This window comes from Vipera berus, assembly GCF_964194415.1.
Source record: "Vipera berus genome assembly, contig: HAP1_SCAFFOLD_228, whole genome shotgun sequence".
NCBI lineage: Eukaryota > Metazoa > Chordata > Lepidosauria > Squamata > Viperidae > Vipera > Vipera berus.
In genome coordinates, this window is record NW_027673511.1 from 34,885 (window position 1) to 50,913 (window position 16,029).

Here is a 16,029-nt window from a genome sequence, read left to right on the forward strand (position 1 = left end):
CAGAGACCTGGAGACTGAAACATACGGAGAATGGCTGCAGGACTTGGGTTTGGCTAGTCTAAAGTAAAGAAAAAAAATAGGGGAGACAAGATAGCGGGGTTCCAGTATTTGAGGGGCTGACACAAAGAAGAGGGGGTCAAATTATTTTCCAAAGCACCAAAGGGCAGGACAAGAAACAATGGTTGGAAACTAATCAAAGAGAGAAGCAACCTGGAATTAAGGAGAAAGTTCCTAACAGTGAGGACAATTAACCAGTGGAACAACTTGCCACCAGAAGTTGTAGGTGCTCCATTAATGGAGGTTGTTAAAAAGAGACTGGATTTGTCTGAAATGTATAGGATCTCCTGCTTGAGCAGGGGGCTGGATTAGAAGGCCTCCAAGGTCCCTTTCAACTCTATTCTGACTTACCTTGATTTCATTGAGGGGCAAAAAAAGCCCTCCACCTCTTATTTGCACAGGATCCCCAGTTTATGCTGTCTAAACAAAAATGCACTTTTCAGATGCTTTTTACAGGAACTATTTAATTGAATCTCTGCGCACTTTGACGGATGAATGAGGTGAGGAAAACCCATTAAACATCTTTCAAACAGATATGAGATTAACAGCTTTTGATGCCAGCTCAACTTCAGGAAGGAGACCGTGACACAAAGCTGTTGCAAATACACAAATCCCAAAATAGCGGATCTGCTCTTTTCCTGCAAACATGGCCCACCTCGGTGATAAAAGGCGAAAAGGTGGTCAACCAAGTCAAGATGGGGGCTTCAGCAGTGCAATCAAAGCTCTATCCATATATATGGGCATCGCAACAGGCCAAAGTGGGTGAAGTTTCAATCGCAACAGCACTGTGGCCGCCATCTTAGAAATTGTACATCTTCGAAATTGTGCAAACTATAGACTCTTGGTCCGGAAGGGACGTTGGAGATGTTTAGTCCAAACTCCTAACCAAGGCAGGAGACTTTTATCTTGACTTTTTTTTAACGATACCCTGCTACAAAAGGCAAACGATACTCTGGCCAATGAATGCTGGCTGTATGTTTTGTGCCAGGTTAAAATCAAAGGCAATTCAAAGTACCCTATGGAAAGATGAAAATCAGCTTTCCAACTGGAAATATTTATTGCCACGTGGAATGGGATGGGTGGATGACCTTGGGGAACGAGGAGGAGAGATGCTGACTAGCGAGAGAAGAGAGGCAGGAGCCCCCAGAGGCTTAACAGTCAGAGGAAGAACTTGCTATAATGAGACTTTATTGTAATAGGCAGTCATCAACTAATGACCACAACTGAGCCCAAAATTCCTGTTGCTAAGTGAGACATCTGTTGAGTTTTGCCCCATTTAACGACCTTTCTTGCCAAAGCTGTTAAGCGAATCACTGCAGTTGTCAAGTGAGTAACATGGTTGTTAAGTAAATTTGACTTTGCTCATCAGAAGGTTGCAAAAGTTGTGACCATGTGACCTGGGGACATGGCAACCGTCATAAATAGGAAACAGTTGCCAAACATCCAAATTTTGATCACGTAACCGTGAGGATGCTGCAACGGTCATAAGTGTGAAAAACGGCCACAAGTCACTTTTTTCAGTGACATTGTAACTTTGAACGGTCGCTAAATGAACTGTTGTAAATTAAAGAGTACCTGTACTGTACACGTTCCCTACCTTTTCCTACCATTATGTAATTCTCTGATATAGGGAGTAGTTGACTTACAACCAGTGGTGGGATTCAGCCAATTCGCACCACTTTGTCAGGACCGGTAGCTAATTTTTTCTTGCCCAGGCCCAGAATGGACTTCCGGAAGTGGCATCCACACAGAGAACCGGTTGTTCACCTATTTGAATCCCACCACTGCTTACAACCATTTGCTTAGCAATTGTCTGAAGGTACACCGGCATTCAGATGAGTGACTTATGACCGGATCTTGCAGTTATGACCGCTGTAGTATCCCTGAAGTTGCGTCATCAAAATTTGGATGCTCGGCAATAGGCCTGTATTTACCACGGTTGCGGCATCCTGTGATTGTCATCTGCAAGCTTCCCAGCCAGTTTCTGACAAAGAAAGTCAATGGGGAAAGCCAGATTCACTGAACGACTGCATCAATCCCTTAACAGCCACACTGCTTCACTTAACGACTTCAGCAAAAAGGTTGTAAAATTGGATACGGCTCACTTAAATCTACAAATGTTCTGGAGGGCGACATCTACCAGCCAAGCCAGAATGGGAGCTGTACCCCACTGTGGCTGGAGATGGGATTTGGGGAATAGAGGCAGCATGTCATAAATTTGAAAAGGGAAGCAAAAATAACCGAATAAGAGAGTTGGAAGGGACCTTGGAGGTCTTCTAGTCTGATCCCCTTCCCCAAGCAGGGGATCTTGTACCACCCTGGACAAATGGCTGTTTAATCTCTTCTTAAGCAGCAGGAAAAGGTTACATTAACCAAAAGCAACACCTGAAATAAAATATTCCAGTTGCTCAAGTGCAGACAAGCCATACGCAACCCGTACAAAGAGAGCAGTTACAGATGAAACATGCATCAAATCAAAATTAGCTCTTTTCTGGCCCCGCTTGGTTCTTCTTCAAGTTACTCATGGACTGGAAAAAGTTGCATATCCCTGGTCCGTGCCTTGGAATGCAAAGCTAATTTGGCTTATTTCCCAAATGATGGTTAATTAAAGATTGCCAACTGCGTTATGTTGAATGAGTCCATTGTTACTTTAGTTAAAAGGGACAGGATGTGAAAGAAGCATTCAGAATGTTTCATTTTTGCTTCCCGTGGCGGCAGCCTCCGTGCTCTTCCCAAATTCTCTCCCGGTTCCTGCCGCCCTTCCTGGCCTCGCGGCATCTCACAGAGAGTCCATTCAGACCTTGTTCCTTTCATTCCTCAATGTGGACTTTGTGAAACAGCTGTCTGAATATAGCCCAGAATATATATATATATATATATATATATATATATATATATATATATATATATATATATATATATATATATATATATATATATATATATATATATATATATATATATATATATATATATATATATATCTGTGTGTGTGTGTGTGTGTGTGTGTGGAGCACTAAGATTATCTTCACTGCAAGGTTAAAGTAAGAGAGATTTGCAAGTCTGAAAGGGCTTCCCCCGCTGCCCTGCCTTTATTTTCCAGAGAAATAGGGAGGGTCCCTTCTGAGAGCTTTTATAAATTAATTTTCTGATTTGGCCTCTTACCAAACTGTTTTCTCTTTCTCCTGTATCCCAAGGTTTTCCTCACAACCCACGGCATCCTATTCCTTCTTTCACTAATTCTTTACCAGGGTGTTTCTCGACTTCAGCAATGTTAAGCTGTGTGGACTTCAGCTCCCAGAAATCCCCATCTGACTGGCTGGGGAATTCTGGGAGTTGAAGTTCACGCAGCTTAAAGTTGCTGAAGTCGAGAAACACTGCCTTGTGTTATCTTGGTCTTTGGGAACAAGAGTTGAAACTGCTGATGCCAACTTTCCGGGCTATGCATTCGGGGGCACCCAGGCATTTGAATAATTAAATTGCAATTCAGATTCTAGATATCAATCAAGATCCTTTATAGTTTTCTCTCAAATCAGCCTGGCCACTTCTCCTCCACCTCCTTGGAAGAACAATTGCAGCCTGATTTCCTGAGGCTTTAAAAGATCCTTCAAGTGCTTCTCTAGTCCTCAGAGCTTTTACAAAGCCAAAATAAATATTCTTATCATCTGTAATGCCTGCCACTAATATAAATCACGATCGTGCTAGGATTAGATAAAGCTGATAAAGTGGATAGATTTATATTAGGTTTAGACCGGAATGCAATTTTAATTAGTATCTGTACTGTGCCTAGATAAAAAACACACAGCAAATAAAAATATTGTTCAAAAATATTATAACACAGGTTTTTTCATTAGAATTTGGGCATTACATCATTATGTATGTATTCAGGTGGTATTTTTCAAAAAGGGGGGATGTAGAGAATATAGGGTAATGATGATACAGAGAAAAGGACACGTTTTCATCTTCCCTCCGATTCTAAAACACACATAAAGGAGAATACTACTAGCTCAGGGTTGAAACGAGGAGTCCTTAGTGCTCGCTGAGATTGGTGATTTTTTTGCAGAGATTTCATTACCCAAACTATGTAATATTATCAGCACAGTAAGGAGGGGGGTTTACAGGGGGGAGGAGGAGGAGGAGAGGAGGAGGAGGAGGAGGAGGAGGAAGAAGAAGAAGAAGAAGAAGAAGAAGAAGAAGAAGAAGAAGAAGAAGAAGAAGAAGAAGAAGAAGAAGAAGAAGAAGAAGAAGAAGAAGAAGAAGAAGAAGAAGAAGAGGAGCAGCTTTGTTGCTTCTGAGGTTGGTGTTTTTCTTGCAGACGTTTCATGATCCAACTAGGTAACATCATCAGTGCTAGAAGGGGGTGGGCATTGCAGACAACAGGAGGAGGAGGAGGAGGAGGAGGAGGAGGAGGAGGAGGAGGAGGAGGAGGAGGAGGAGAAAAAGTACTGTGGGGTCCTTAGTGCTCTCTGAGCTTGATTGTTTTCTTGATGACATTTTATTACCAAACTTGGTAACATCATCAGTGCCAGAAGGCAGCGGGATTTGCACTGATGATGTTATCTAGTTTGGGTAATGAAACATCTCCAAGAAAACAATGAAGCTCAGAGAGCACCAAGGACCCCTCGTTAGAACACGCATGTCAGCCCTACTAGACAGACCAGACCAAGAAATCAACCCCACGGGAACCCTAAAATTCTGCTTGCTGAAATTGGGTTTAATAACAGCATCTTGCAAGACGGATGGGGCTCTACCTCCCCACCACCCATCAGAACAAAGTTAGTACCAGATTTGCAAAATTGCCGAAAGTAGCAATACATTTGGTTGCAAGAAACCAGGGTCCATTTAAAATAATAATAATAAAAAAGATATTCTGAGAGAAATCCCAACAGCTTGCAAATATCAGCTCCGAGCTGCTGGGCAGTACAGCTTGTCTTCTCTCTGAATATATTAGCATTGAAGACAATGAATTTCTTCCATTCTCAATTCCGTCCGTCCAATTTGGTGCCATTTTGCCAAAGGAAAGCAAGAGGAAACATCTGCCTTGAGAACACACAGATTACTAAACACTTGTTCACATAGCTCATAATAATTAATTCCCACATTCACTGCCGTACATCATGATGACAAAGCGGAGTCTCCTGAACAATTACGACTCGTGCCACCGTCAGACAAACTTATTTATTATCCCAAAAGTGACTGGTGCTCCCCAAAAGCTTAAGGAGTAATCAGTGTGTTAGCCTTGAGTCATTCCATTGATTGGTAGCAACTTCAGAGAAGATGATGCTTAGCTTTTAAGACAATTTGAACCCTCTCTCATCAGAGGGGGGGGGCATCTTTGTATCCCAAGTATTGGAGAGCATCTATCTTTCTTGCAATCACGTAGTGCTGTTATATAAGTCAGGGGTCCCAAACCTCCGGTCCGCGGACCAGTACCGCACCGCGGCATGCCAGCAACCGGTCCGCGCAAACAAGCAAAGCCCCATCCCGCAGGATGCAGTCAGCACACAAAACCACGCACCCTCCGGTCCATGGAAAAACCTTTCTCCACGGAACCGGTCCCTGGTGCCCAAAAGGTTGGGGGCCTCTGATATAAAGAACTGAGCCCAAAGTTTCCATTGCTAAGCGAGACGGTTGTTAAGTAAGGTCTGTTCCATGTTACGATTTTTCCTGACAAGTGAATCACTGCAATTGTTCACTGAACAACACGGTTGTGAAGTGAATCTGGCTTCCCCATTGACTTTGCCTGTCAGACCATCGAAAAGGGTGATCAAGTGACTCTGGGACACACTGCAACCGTCCTAAATATGAGTCTGTTGACAAGCCTCTGAGTTTTGATCACGTGACTACGAGGATGCTGCAATGGTCCTAAGTGTGAAAAACAGCCATAAATCACTTTTTCCCCCAGCACCCTTGAACTTTCGGTCACTAAATTAACTGCTGAAAGTCAAGGACTTTTGTACCTGTATTTTACCAAATCTGAGAACTGTAAAGCATCAGTCAGAGTGCAGGCATGAACAGAACCCCCAAATTCTTTTGAAATTCTGCTGCCAGAATTTATCCTCGGCTTATAATTCCAGGTTTTGAAAACCGGAACCAGGTGGGCTTGTCAGAATCCACTGCTTAGCCAACTCTGGAGGGGGGAGATCTGCTTTACAATGTTGGCCTCTCCTCCTGACAAGAAGGGCCAACTAACAGCAGCCACAAAAACAAGCTTCGGTGTGCTTGCTCATGCATAATGTACTTGCTTTGTGGAGAAAATGTCAAAAGCTGCTTTCTAATTTGTCACCTAGGAAAGACTGCTGGAAGACGGGTTTTGCACGCGGCAACTGCACACGAGAATTTTTGGGTCCCGACTGTAGTTGAGGGTCAGTTTAGCCTTAATTCTAAATAAATTCAATCTGTTCAAGCAACATATTATGTTGCAAAAAAAGGTAGCCGAGATTAAAGCTAGGCAAACTGGCCAGGTTCTTTGAATGCAACAACTCCAACTCTAACTGAATTCCTAAGCATATTGTCAGAATTGTCAGAAAGACAACAACTTTGTGCTTCTCTCTTTTCAAGATTTAAATGTACTCAATTCCTCCATCTTGCCTCACTGGACCTTCTCCCAGCTGAACATAGACAATATTAATACACAACTACACTTGGAATGAGCTTTATTTCTCTTCCACTCGGATCCAAAAATCCTATTTTAGAACTGAACTATTAAGAACATGTCTTAATTAGATAGCAAAGTACTGAAGTCTTGAGAGAGACGAAGTGAAGATTAAATTTTGGATCAAAGGTCCACCATTCTGTTTTTACAAAAAGCCAACAGAATGTCTCCTGTATTAAGACCTCAAGCAAGAAGGGTTTTTTAAAAAAAACACTTAATTGGGTTGTGTCTTCTTTAATCTAACACTGTTTGCCTGGTGCCATTTTCTTGGGGACCAGAGAACCAAAGCATGAACCTTCTTGCAACAGAAGGCAAGACAAGAAACAATGGATGGAAACTATTCAAGGAGAGAAGCAACTGAGAATTAAGGAGAAGCTTCCTAACAGTGTTGACAATTAACCAGTGGAATGACTTGCCTTCAGAAATTGTGGGCGCTCCATCACTGGAGGTTTTTAAGAAGAGACTGGACAGCCACTTGTCTGAAATGGTATAGGGTCTCTTGTTTGAGCAGGGGGTTGGACTAGAAGACCTCCAAGGTCGCTTCAAGTTCTACTCTACTCTACTCTACTCTACTCTACTCTACTCTACTCCACATTCCATTCCATTCCACTCCACTCCATTCCACTCCCCACTCCACTCCACTCCATTCCCCATTCCATTCCTTCTTCTCTTTGACATCCCTTAGTTAGGTACATGAAAAGGGATACCTGTCGGACACTAGAAGACTAAGGGATGTTTGTCTGGACACAATCCAGAAAAGCAAAAACTGTCTATCCCCTTGGAAAGAAGGCATCCCATAAATAGGACTCTGTCTCAGCTTTCCACATCTCCAGACTCATCTCCATTGGTGACGCACCTGGTCATTGCATCTTACCTACCTGTACGACCTAAGACTTTCCGCACAACTTAGAAAGACTCAGGACAATCTTTGGGTCTTACCTCTGTCCATTTTCCATGGATTTCCATAAATAAGACACAAAAAGGATCCGATTTAGAGGTCACATCTCTGTCCAAAAGGTTGTGACCACACACGGATAGTTCCACTTTGCAAATGCAACTCGGGGTGCCCACCGGTACAGACGGGGTGGGGCTGATCGTGTAGGCCATTGGGTCGGGCAGAAGCAGCTCTCGACAGTCTGCAGGAAAGAGAGAGGGAGAGAGAGAGAGATGTTAGCAAAAAAGGATGGAAATAAAATAGGAAAAATAAGCTCATTTACTGTAGATAGACCTCAACCTACAATAGTTTGTTTGGTGGCAACAGGACTGAGAAAAATGACTTATGGCCACTTTTCACATTTATAACCACTGCAGCATCCTCGTGGTCACGTGATCAGAATTTAGACACTTGGCAACTGACATTTCACGGTTGCAACATCCCAGGGTCAGCCTTTGCCACCTTCTGACAAGCCAAGTCAGTGGGGAAGCCAGATTCACTTAACAAATATAACGATTCACTTAACAACTCTAGCAAGAGAGGTCCTAAAATAGGGCAAAACTCACTTAACAACTGTCTTGCTTAGCAACAGAAATTTTGGGCTCAATTGTGGCCATAATTCAAGGATTACCTGTACTTTATGACATTTGCCTCTCCCCTCCAAAATACTAGTTTATTGGTCTTTTGGACCTTTCCCTCTGTAATAAATTATCTGAAAGAGCTACATCTTTTGAAGAACGTGGAGTTCATCTTTCTGAGGGACCTTTAAACCAGAAGATGAACTTCTGTCATCCAGAGATGGAACTAGATGTTTGGGGATTCCTTAACCTCCATCAAATTGTGGTCTGTCCCTTGGCCAATCTATGGATCAGGCACTCTCCATGCGCCTCTGTCTTGCATTCCCTCCTTCAGATCCACCATGGTCATCATCCCAGTGCCATCCCTTATATCAGGGGTCTTCAAACTTGGCCCTTTTATGACTTGTGGACTTCAACTCCCAGAATTCCTCAGCCAGGCAAGCTGGAAGTAAGTCCGGGGTCTTCAATCTGTTTGCCAAGGCCCCAACCTCAATTGGATCAACATGGATTTTGAAGCTGAAGTCCACAAGTCATAAAAGGGCCAAGTTTGAAGAGCCCTCTTTATATTGTCCAGGCAGCTGGTGCTAGGACAGCCCCTTCTCCTTTTTCCCCTGATTACTCCCACCTGATTGACTCTCACGACCACTAGACCAAACTGGTATTGTAGCCTCTTCCAATAAATCCCCATGTCTGGATGCAGGAAGACAATACAATGAATGCTACAAATGGCTAACTTCATTTTGCATTTGTGTGACTTGTGGATCACGTGGAAATCCGTATTATCAGGGACAGCATATTATAGTAAACCTCTTGCACCCCACCTCTTGCATCTTGAGGCTTTTATCCTTATTCGAACCATTTTGTGAGATTCCTTACTTATATATCCTGGGGAGGAGGGTAATGACCAGGAAGTACAAAGTTCGTTGCAACCTGAAGATAAGTAGCTCTTTTGGTCTGCCAGACACTAATCTGGACCTTTGCAACCCAACGCCACCTTTTTTCCAATCTGGAAGAGCATCCTGGTTTTGTTAGGAAGCAAACCCTAGCTGGACAGTCAAAGTCACATAAGGGAAAAAGGGTTGATGTCACTGACCACATATTTAATCCTTATCCACTTCCCCCCAGGGAGATAAACCTAGAAGACTTGTGTTTCTAACAGGCTCATTAAAGACTAAAATTCCAGAAGGGTATGAAGTGACTTCTACCTAGCTTTTTTTGTTTTTTTAAAATACACTTTCCATACAACTAAACCTTAAAATAAGCAGGCTTATTCTATTTATATCGCCTTGTTTCTTTTTCCACACCAAAGACAAATTCAGAAACAGCTGCATTGGCACAAGCACTTATCTTTCAGAAAGGCATCCCTTTAAGTTTGCAAGCAAACCTGTGCACACGTGTGTATGGAGTTTGCATGAGTGGGTGACACGATAGCAGTATTCCAGTTTTCAGGGGCTGCCACAAAGAAGGAGGGGGGGGATTTAACTTATTCTCCAAAACACCTGAAGGCCAGACAAGAAACAATGTGTCAAGGAGAGAAACAACCTGGAATTAAGGGGAAATTTCCTGCAGTGAGAGCAGTCAACCAGCTTGCCTCCAGAGGTTGTGGGTGCTCCATCACTGGAGGTTTTTAAGAAGAGACTGGGCAGCCATTTGTCTGAAATGGTATAGGGTTTCCTGCCGGAGCAGGGGGTTAGACTAGGTGACCTCCAAGGTCCCTTCCAGCTCTGCTATTCTGACACCCCAATTACCTGCCTCCCAGATGTATTGACTGGCAATGTGCCCATCATCCCCCAACTAACAACCCTCTGGCATATATTAATACCTGGCATCTGCATTTTTACAATACACACTAGAGTGCCTTCTTTTTAATCTGAGTTTTCTTTTATAGATAGTCCTTGAGTTCCGACCGCAATTGAGCCTGGCAATTAGACTCGTAATTGTGATGGTCATAAAGTGGGTCACTACATCACTTGACCTGATTCTATCTTTTTTTTTTGCAGTGGCCTTTACACGAACCTGGCAGTCGTTAAGCAAACCCCTTGTTTGCTGCGGCCCAGTTTTCTGCCATAAATGTGGTCATAAGTCAAGGACTGCCTGTATTCCGTTCCCTTGACAGACTCTTGCAACACCACATTGCTCATGGAAAGAGCCCGAGAAATAATGATACAACAGCGGTTTTTCAGGGTCTGAGTCATCCAACAATTATTTGTTCCACAACACAAGCAACTTCTATTCATACAGTAGCTTCCCCCCACATGGGTGTGTTCCAACCGCAATCTGAATGAACAAGTCTACGCTCCCAACAGTTCCACATGAATTGTGTTGATCACAGCAGCTCAAGCTAACTCCCACACCCCAATATTAAAAGTAGGATGCAAAACTTTGGTGGCCATTCCACAGATGCTCCGTGGACCAAAACATAGGCAGATGCATTAACTTACTTCAAGTAATTTAAGGGACGGTTCTAGTAATATAAGGAATGGTTACTGGAATTGGGGATGTCTGGTTTAATGAAAAGGAGGACTAGGGGGGGACATGATAGCAGTGTTCCAGTATCTCAGGGGCTGCCCCAAAGAAGAGGGAGTCAAGCTCTTCTCCAAAGCGCCTGAAGGCAGGACAAGAAGCAAAATATATGGAAACTCATCAAAGAGAGAAGCAACCTAGAACTAAGGAGAAATTTCCTGACGATTAGAACAATTAATCAGTGGAACAACCTGCCTCCAGAAGCTGTGGGTGCTCCAACACTGGAAATTTTTAAGTAGAGACTGGACAGCCATTTGTGTGAAATGGTATAGGGTTTCTTGCCTGAGTGGGGGTTAGACTAGATGACCTCCAAGGTCCCTTCCAGCCTTTTATGTTGTTGTTGTTGTTGTTATTGTTATTATTATGGAGTCATGTCTAGTTCAAAGTCCAGAAAACAGTTTGAGAGGTTAGCTTAACTGGTCTGTTTTTGCAGCAAAAACAAGATGAAATTATGCTTATTTCCTGGCCTAGCCAAAAAATTGGGGTGAGAAATCCAGAAAGACCAGCAAAGTTTCTTATGCTGGCTTACTGCTTCCACAGCAAGGAGAATTTATGGTCTGTGGTTGGACAATCGAGTTACTGATCCCCAGGGATCAGTTAAACTTTAGTCCTGATGAGTTGGCAAAAATGATCAGAGTTGCTCACATCAAACAGAGTCACTCTCTTGGTAGGATATCCTACACCAAGAAGGAGTCTGGGAGGATGATTCCGTTTGCCTTTTTTTCCTTTTCCTGAATTGTTTGGAAAAACAAAAGGAAACTCCATGTTGATCCAATTGAGGTTGGGACCTTGGCAAACAGATTGAAGACCCCTGACCTACTCCCACATTTTTCTCTCCTTGTTTTACTTCCTCCCAGGTGGTCAAAGGGGAGAGAATAGAATAGAATAGAATAGAATAGAATAGAATAGAATAGAATAGAATAGAATAGAATAGAATAGAATAGAATAGAATAGAATAGAATAGGGAACAGAACATAATAAAACAACAGAACAGAAGAATAAAGAACAAAAAAGAACAGAACAGAATGGCATTCTGGGAGTTGAAGTCCACAGGTCGTAAAGGGGCCACAGTTGCCTACCCCTGCAGGATCTCGTCAGGTCCACTCATCGCAGCCTTCTTGGTCTTCTACTTCCTCTTAACTATTTCCGTTTTTCATTCATGTCTTCATTTTGCAATTCTATCCTGACTCGGTCTATATAATCGACGCACCCACAACATCCACATCCACGCAGCCCTCATCTGTTCGTGACTCTTCCTCCTCTGGCTTTGTCCCAAACAGTTCTACAATTCCCTATTTCCGCCAGGTTTTACTCGCTTCCGTTCCCGGTAACAGAGTGGGCAGAACTGCACTCTTAGGCACAACAATTTTCCCTCTTTTTAAGAAATCAAAACTTTGCAATTACCACAATGCTACCCACCCCTATTCTGTCGGCTTTTGCAAAAATTCTTCATATCCCATCTTTAGTCTTGCCAAGGCATTTACGTTCATCAACTTGCTCCGTTTCCTCACCATCGATGATAAAGCTTGATGACTCCATTTTCCCTGTCAAACACAACTCTCTCAGTTCTTGATATATTAATTCTCTCATTCTTAGTCCTCTTTGTATGGGTAGACCTCAACCTATGGCCACAAGTGAGCCCAAAATTTATGGCGCTAAGTGAGACATTTGTTCAGTGAGTTTTGCTTCACTTTACAACCTTTCTTGCCATGGTTATTAACTGAATTATTGCAGTTGTTAAGTTAGTAACACGGTTGTTAAGTGCATCTGGCTTCCCCCATTGACTTCGCTGGTCCGAAGGTCGCAAAAGTTGATCACGTGACCCCGGGACACTGCGACCATCATAAATACGAGTCAGTTGCCAAGCATCTGATCTCGTGAACGCGGGGATACTGCAGCGGTTGTGTGAAAAACAGCCACAAGTCTCTTTTTTCAGTGCCGTTGTAACTTTGAATGGTCACTAAATGAACTGTTGTAAGTCGAGGACAACTTGTATAGGAGATTCTTGTCTAACAACCATTCATTTATCAACTGTTTGAAATTACAAAGGTGCTAAAAAGAAAAGACTTATGGCCAGGTTTTGCACTTATGACAATCACAGTGTCCCCAAATTCACACGATCATGTTCCAAGTGCTGACAATGTTCCAAGTGCTGACAATGCTTGTAAGCCGCCCTGAGTCTTCGGAGAAAGGCGGGATATAAATGGAATTAAAATAAAATAAAAAAATAAAATAAAATTAGGGGCAGACAGAAATAGATCAGGACCACAGGTTTGATTTGCCAAAGCAAGATGAGGTTACGTGACCTCAAGTCCTTGAACCCCAAAATAATCCAAAACTAAAAAGACATCTAGCTTTGAATCAAAACCCACTTTAGGGTTATTATATATTTATGAACCAGTCCAATCAAACAAAAAGCACAAAATTTAAAATACAGGGTGAAAAACAAACTTGAAACAATGAATAATGAGAAGAGTATGTCAATCAACTTCTGCAAGTCATGGCCGTTTCTGAACACCGGGTGACTTTTCGGGTGGTTGCCCAAGTTAAGGACTATGTAATTCAAATTTGGGAGCTGAACCACGTTCCCTGCTTTGCAGTCACTCAGAATCAGCTTTCCATCTAAGGCTGTAGCTCAAAAGTTGCAGTAGGATAATTGGCTTCACTCCCACTGCAAAATTGTTTGGAGGGTTTTTTGCATCGAGTTCAGCTTTCCTCAATTTCAACCTTCTAGCTATGTTGGAATTTTACACCCATGCAGTCCAGGCAGCATATTCATTCATGCAAATTAAATGTAACATATTTAAAGGGCATCAGTAGCTCCATCATCCTTTAAGGCAGCCTTAGGCTTCTCATAAAAATCAGAGCAACCTGCAAAGCTTTAAATCTGTCTACATCGTAAGAATCCTTCCCTTCCTTTCACGTAAGCTGTTCCTCTGTTAGAAGACCGGCCTGGGTCTTAACAGAATAGCAGAGTTGGAAGGGACCTTGGAGGTCTTCTAGACCAACCCCCTGTTCAAGTGGCTGTCCAGTCTCTGTCCAGCTTGGCTGGCTCAGGAATTCTGGGAGTTGAAGTCCATGAGTCATAAAAGAGCCGAGGTTGCCTACCCCTGGCATAGACCAAATGAATCAATGCAGGACAATGAGGATGTTCAGAAGAACTTAAAAAGGACCATTGTATACAGGTAGTCCTCAACTTACAATCTTTCATTTAGTGACTGTTTGAAGTTACAATGGCACTGAAAAAAGTGACTTATGACAGTTTTTCACACTTACGACCCCTGCAGCATCTCTGTGGTTACGTAATCAAAATTCACACCTGGCAATTGGCCACGTATCTGTGGCCACCTATTTATGACGGTCAGAGTGTCCCGGGGTCATGTGATCCCCTTTCGCGACATTCTGACAAACACGGTCAATGAGGAAGCCCGATTCCCTTAACAACTGGGTTACTAACTTAACAACTGCAGGCGGTCCTTGACTTACGACCACAACTGAGCCCACAATTTGTGTTGCCAAGTGAGACCTTTGTTAAGTGAGTTTGGCCCCCATTTTATGACCTTTCTGGCCACAGTTTTAAGTGAACCACTGCAATTGTTCAGTTAGTAAGGCGGTTGTTAAGTGAAACTGGCTTCCCCATTGATCTGCTGGTCAGAAGCTTGCAAAAGGGGAATCACGTGATCCCAGGACACGGCAACCGTCACAAACGCCTCTGAAAAATAAACCCTGTCAGATCAAAACGACAAAATCGGGGGCTCTTTGGTTGTTTTCTTGCAGACGTTTCATCACCCAAACTAGGAACCTCATCAGTGCTAGAAGGGAGTGGGGTTTGCAGGGAGGAGGAGGAGGAGGAGGAGGAGGAGGAGGAGGAGGAAGGCTATCTATGAAATCTCCCCAGTCAGCTCCTTCTTCAAGAGGCTACTGGATTACAAGGTCTCAGGAGCGGGGGGGGGGGAGTGTGTGTGCCTTAAAAAGTTGCCACAAGGACTCTCTTTTCCAACCCAGAATTTTCCCATGCCAGCCTGGGGGGTCGGCCAGCTTGCACCTGGTTTTAATAACAGATCTGCCGTTCGTCTGTTCTTCTCTGTATTAGTCACGCATGTAGCAGGATTCATAAACAGCCTGACCCTCCCCTTGTTCTGCCAGGAGAAAGATACTGGGGGGGGGGCATTCTCCTTCTTTATGAACAGAACAGCTAAGAGGGATGTTGCTAAGCTGGCAGAGACTCCCAACGCAAATTGTTGTCGGAAGGCAGTGGGCCACCGAGGCTGGCAGAGGACGAAGGAGAAGAGGTTGGAAGACATTCTCCACCATGCCGGCTTCAGGCAGGTCTGTATCCTGAGTCCAAAGTAAAAAAAAAAGTCCTATTTAATACATAGGGAGGGATCTTCCGGGGGCATCTGAAGGGCTGTGTCCTTGCGCCCAAAGGCCAGCCCTTGAGTACCTGCCTCGTAATGGGGTCCCCTAATCATCTTTGTTGCTCTTGTCTGCACGCTTTCCAGTGTCACAACGTCTTTTTTTGTAATTGTGGTGAGCAGAAAGGGATGCAGAATTCAAAACGCGATCTCACCTGTGCCGTATAAATACATATAAATAAAAAGTTGGTGGGGTTCTTGCTTTGTGGATTGGGCATGCTGGATGGGGTCTCAGTGCAGAACCTCCTATTTTGACGTGCCTCCTGGTTCATTGATAGAAATATTCACCACAGAGGGCTTTCCAAGAGTGCACTAACCCCCCCCCACCCCCACGACTTTAAAAAAGCATCCCAGGCATGTGTAGGAAAGCCACACCCTTGTCCTTCCGCTCATCAACTCTATGTCCACCTATCGCAGAGTCAGCCTCTCACAGCTTCTCAGGAACTGAAGCCAGAGCCTCTTCCCTACCATGTTTCCCAAGTTACATCACTAGTCTTTGCACAACACAATTTTACAGGTAGTCCTTGCCCTGATGATGTTACCAAGCTGGGTCATGAAACGTCTGAAAGAAAACTATCAAGCTCAGAGCATCAAGGACCCCACAGTCATCGCCCTCTTCCTTGCAATGATGGTGTTACCTCGTTGGGTAATGAAACGTCTGCAGGAAAACCACCCAAGTCAGAGGGTACCAAGGACCCCCACAGTCCCTTTTCCTCCTCCTCACCCACCACCTCCTCCTCCTCCTCCTCCTCACAATGATGGTGTTACCTCATTGGGTAATGAAACATCTGCAAGAAAACCACCAAGCTCAGAGGGTACCAAGGACCCCACAGTCCGTCCTTCCTTCCTTCCTTCCTTCCTTCCTTC

The 16,029-nt window shown here is 43.7% G+C and overlaps 1 protein-coding gene across 1 annotated transcript in view; it reads right to left on the reverse strand.

Moving 5' to 3' along the window:
- LOC308679345 (copine-2-like) overlaps positions 1 to 15,837 on the reverse strand; it is a gene marked incomplete at its 3' end in the record, with an annotated part of 49,625 nt that extends 33,788 nt beyond the window's left edge. The window contains exons 1-2 of the mRNA XM_081346955.1: positions 15,801 to 15,837; positions 7,652 to 7,848 (exon numbers count right to left, since the gene is read on the reverse strand). Coding sequence (XP_081203081.1) covers positions 7,652 to 7,819 — 168 coding nt within the window. The 5' untranslated portion in view covers positions 7,820 to 7,848; positions 15,801 to 15,837. The remainder of the gene's footprint in view (positions 1 to 7,651; positions 7,849 to 15,800) is intronic.
- Positions 15,838 to 16,029: the final 192 nt, after the last annotated feature.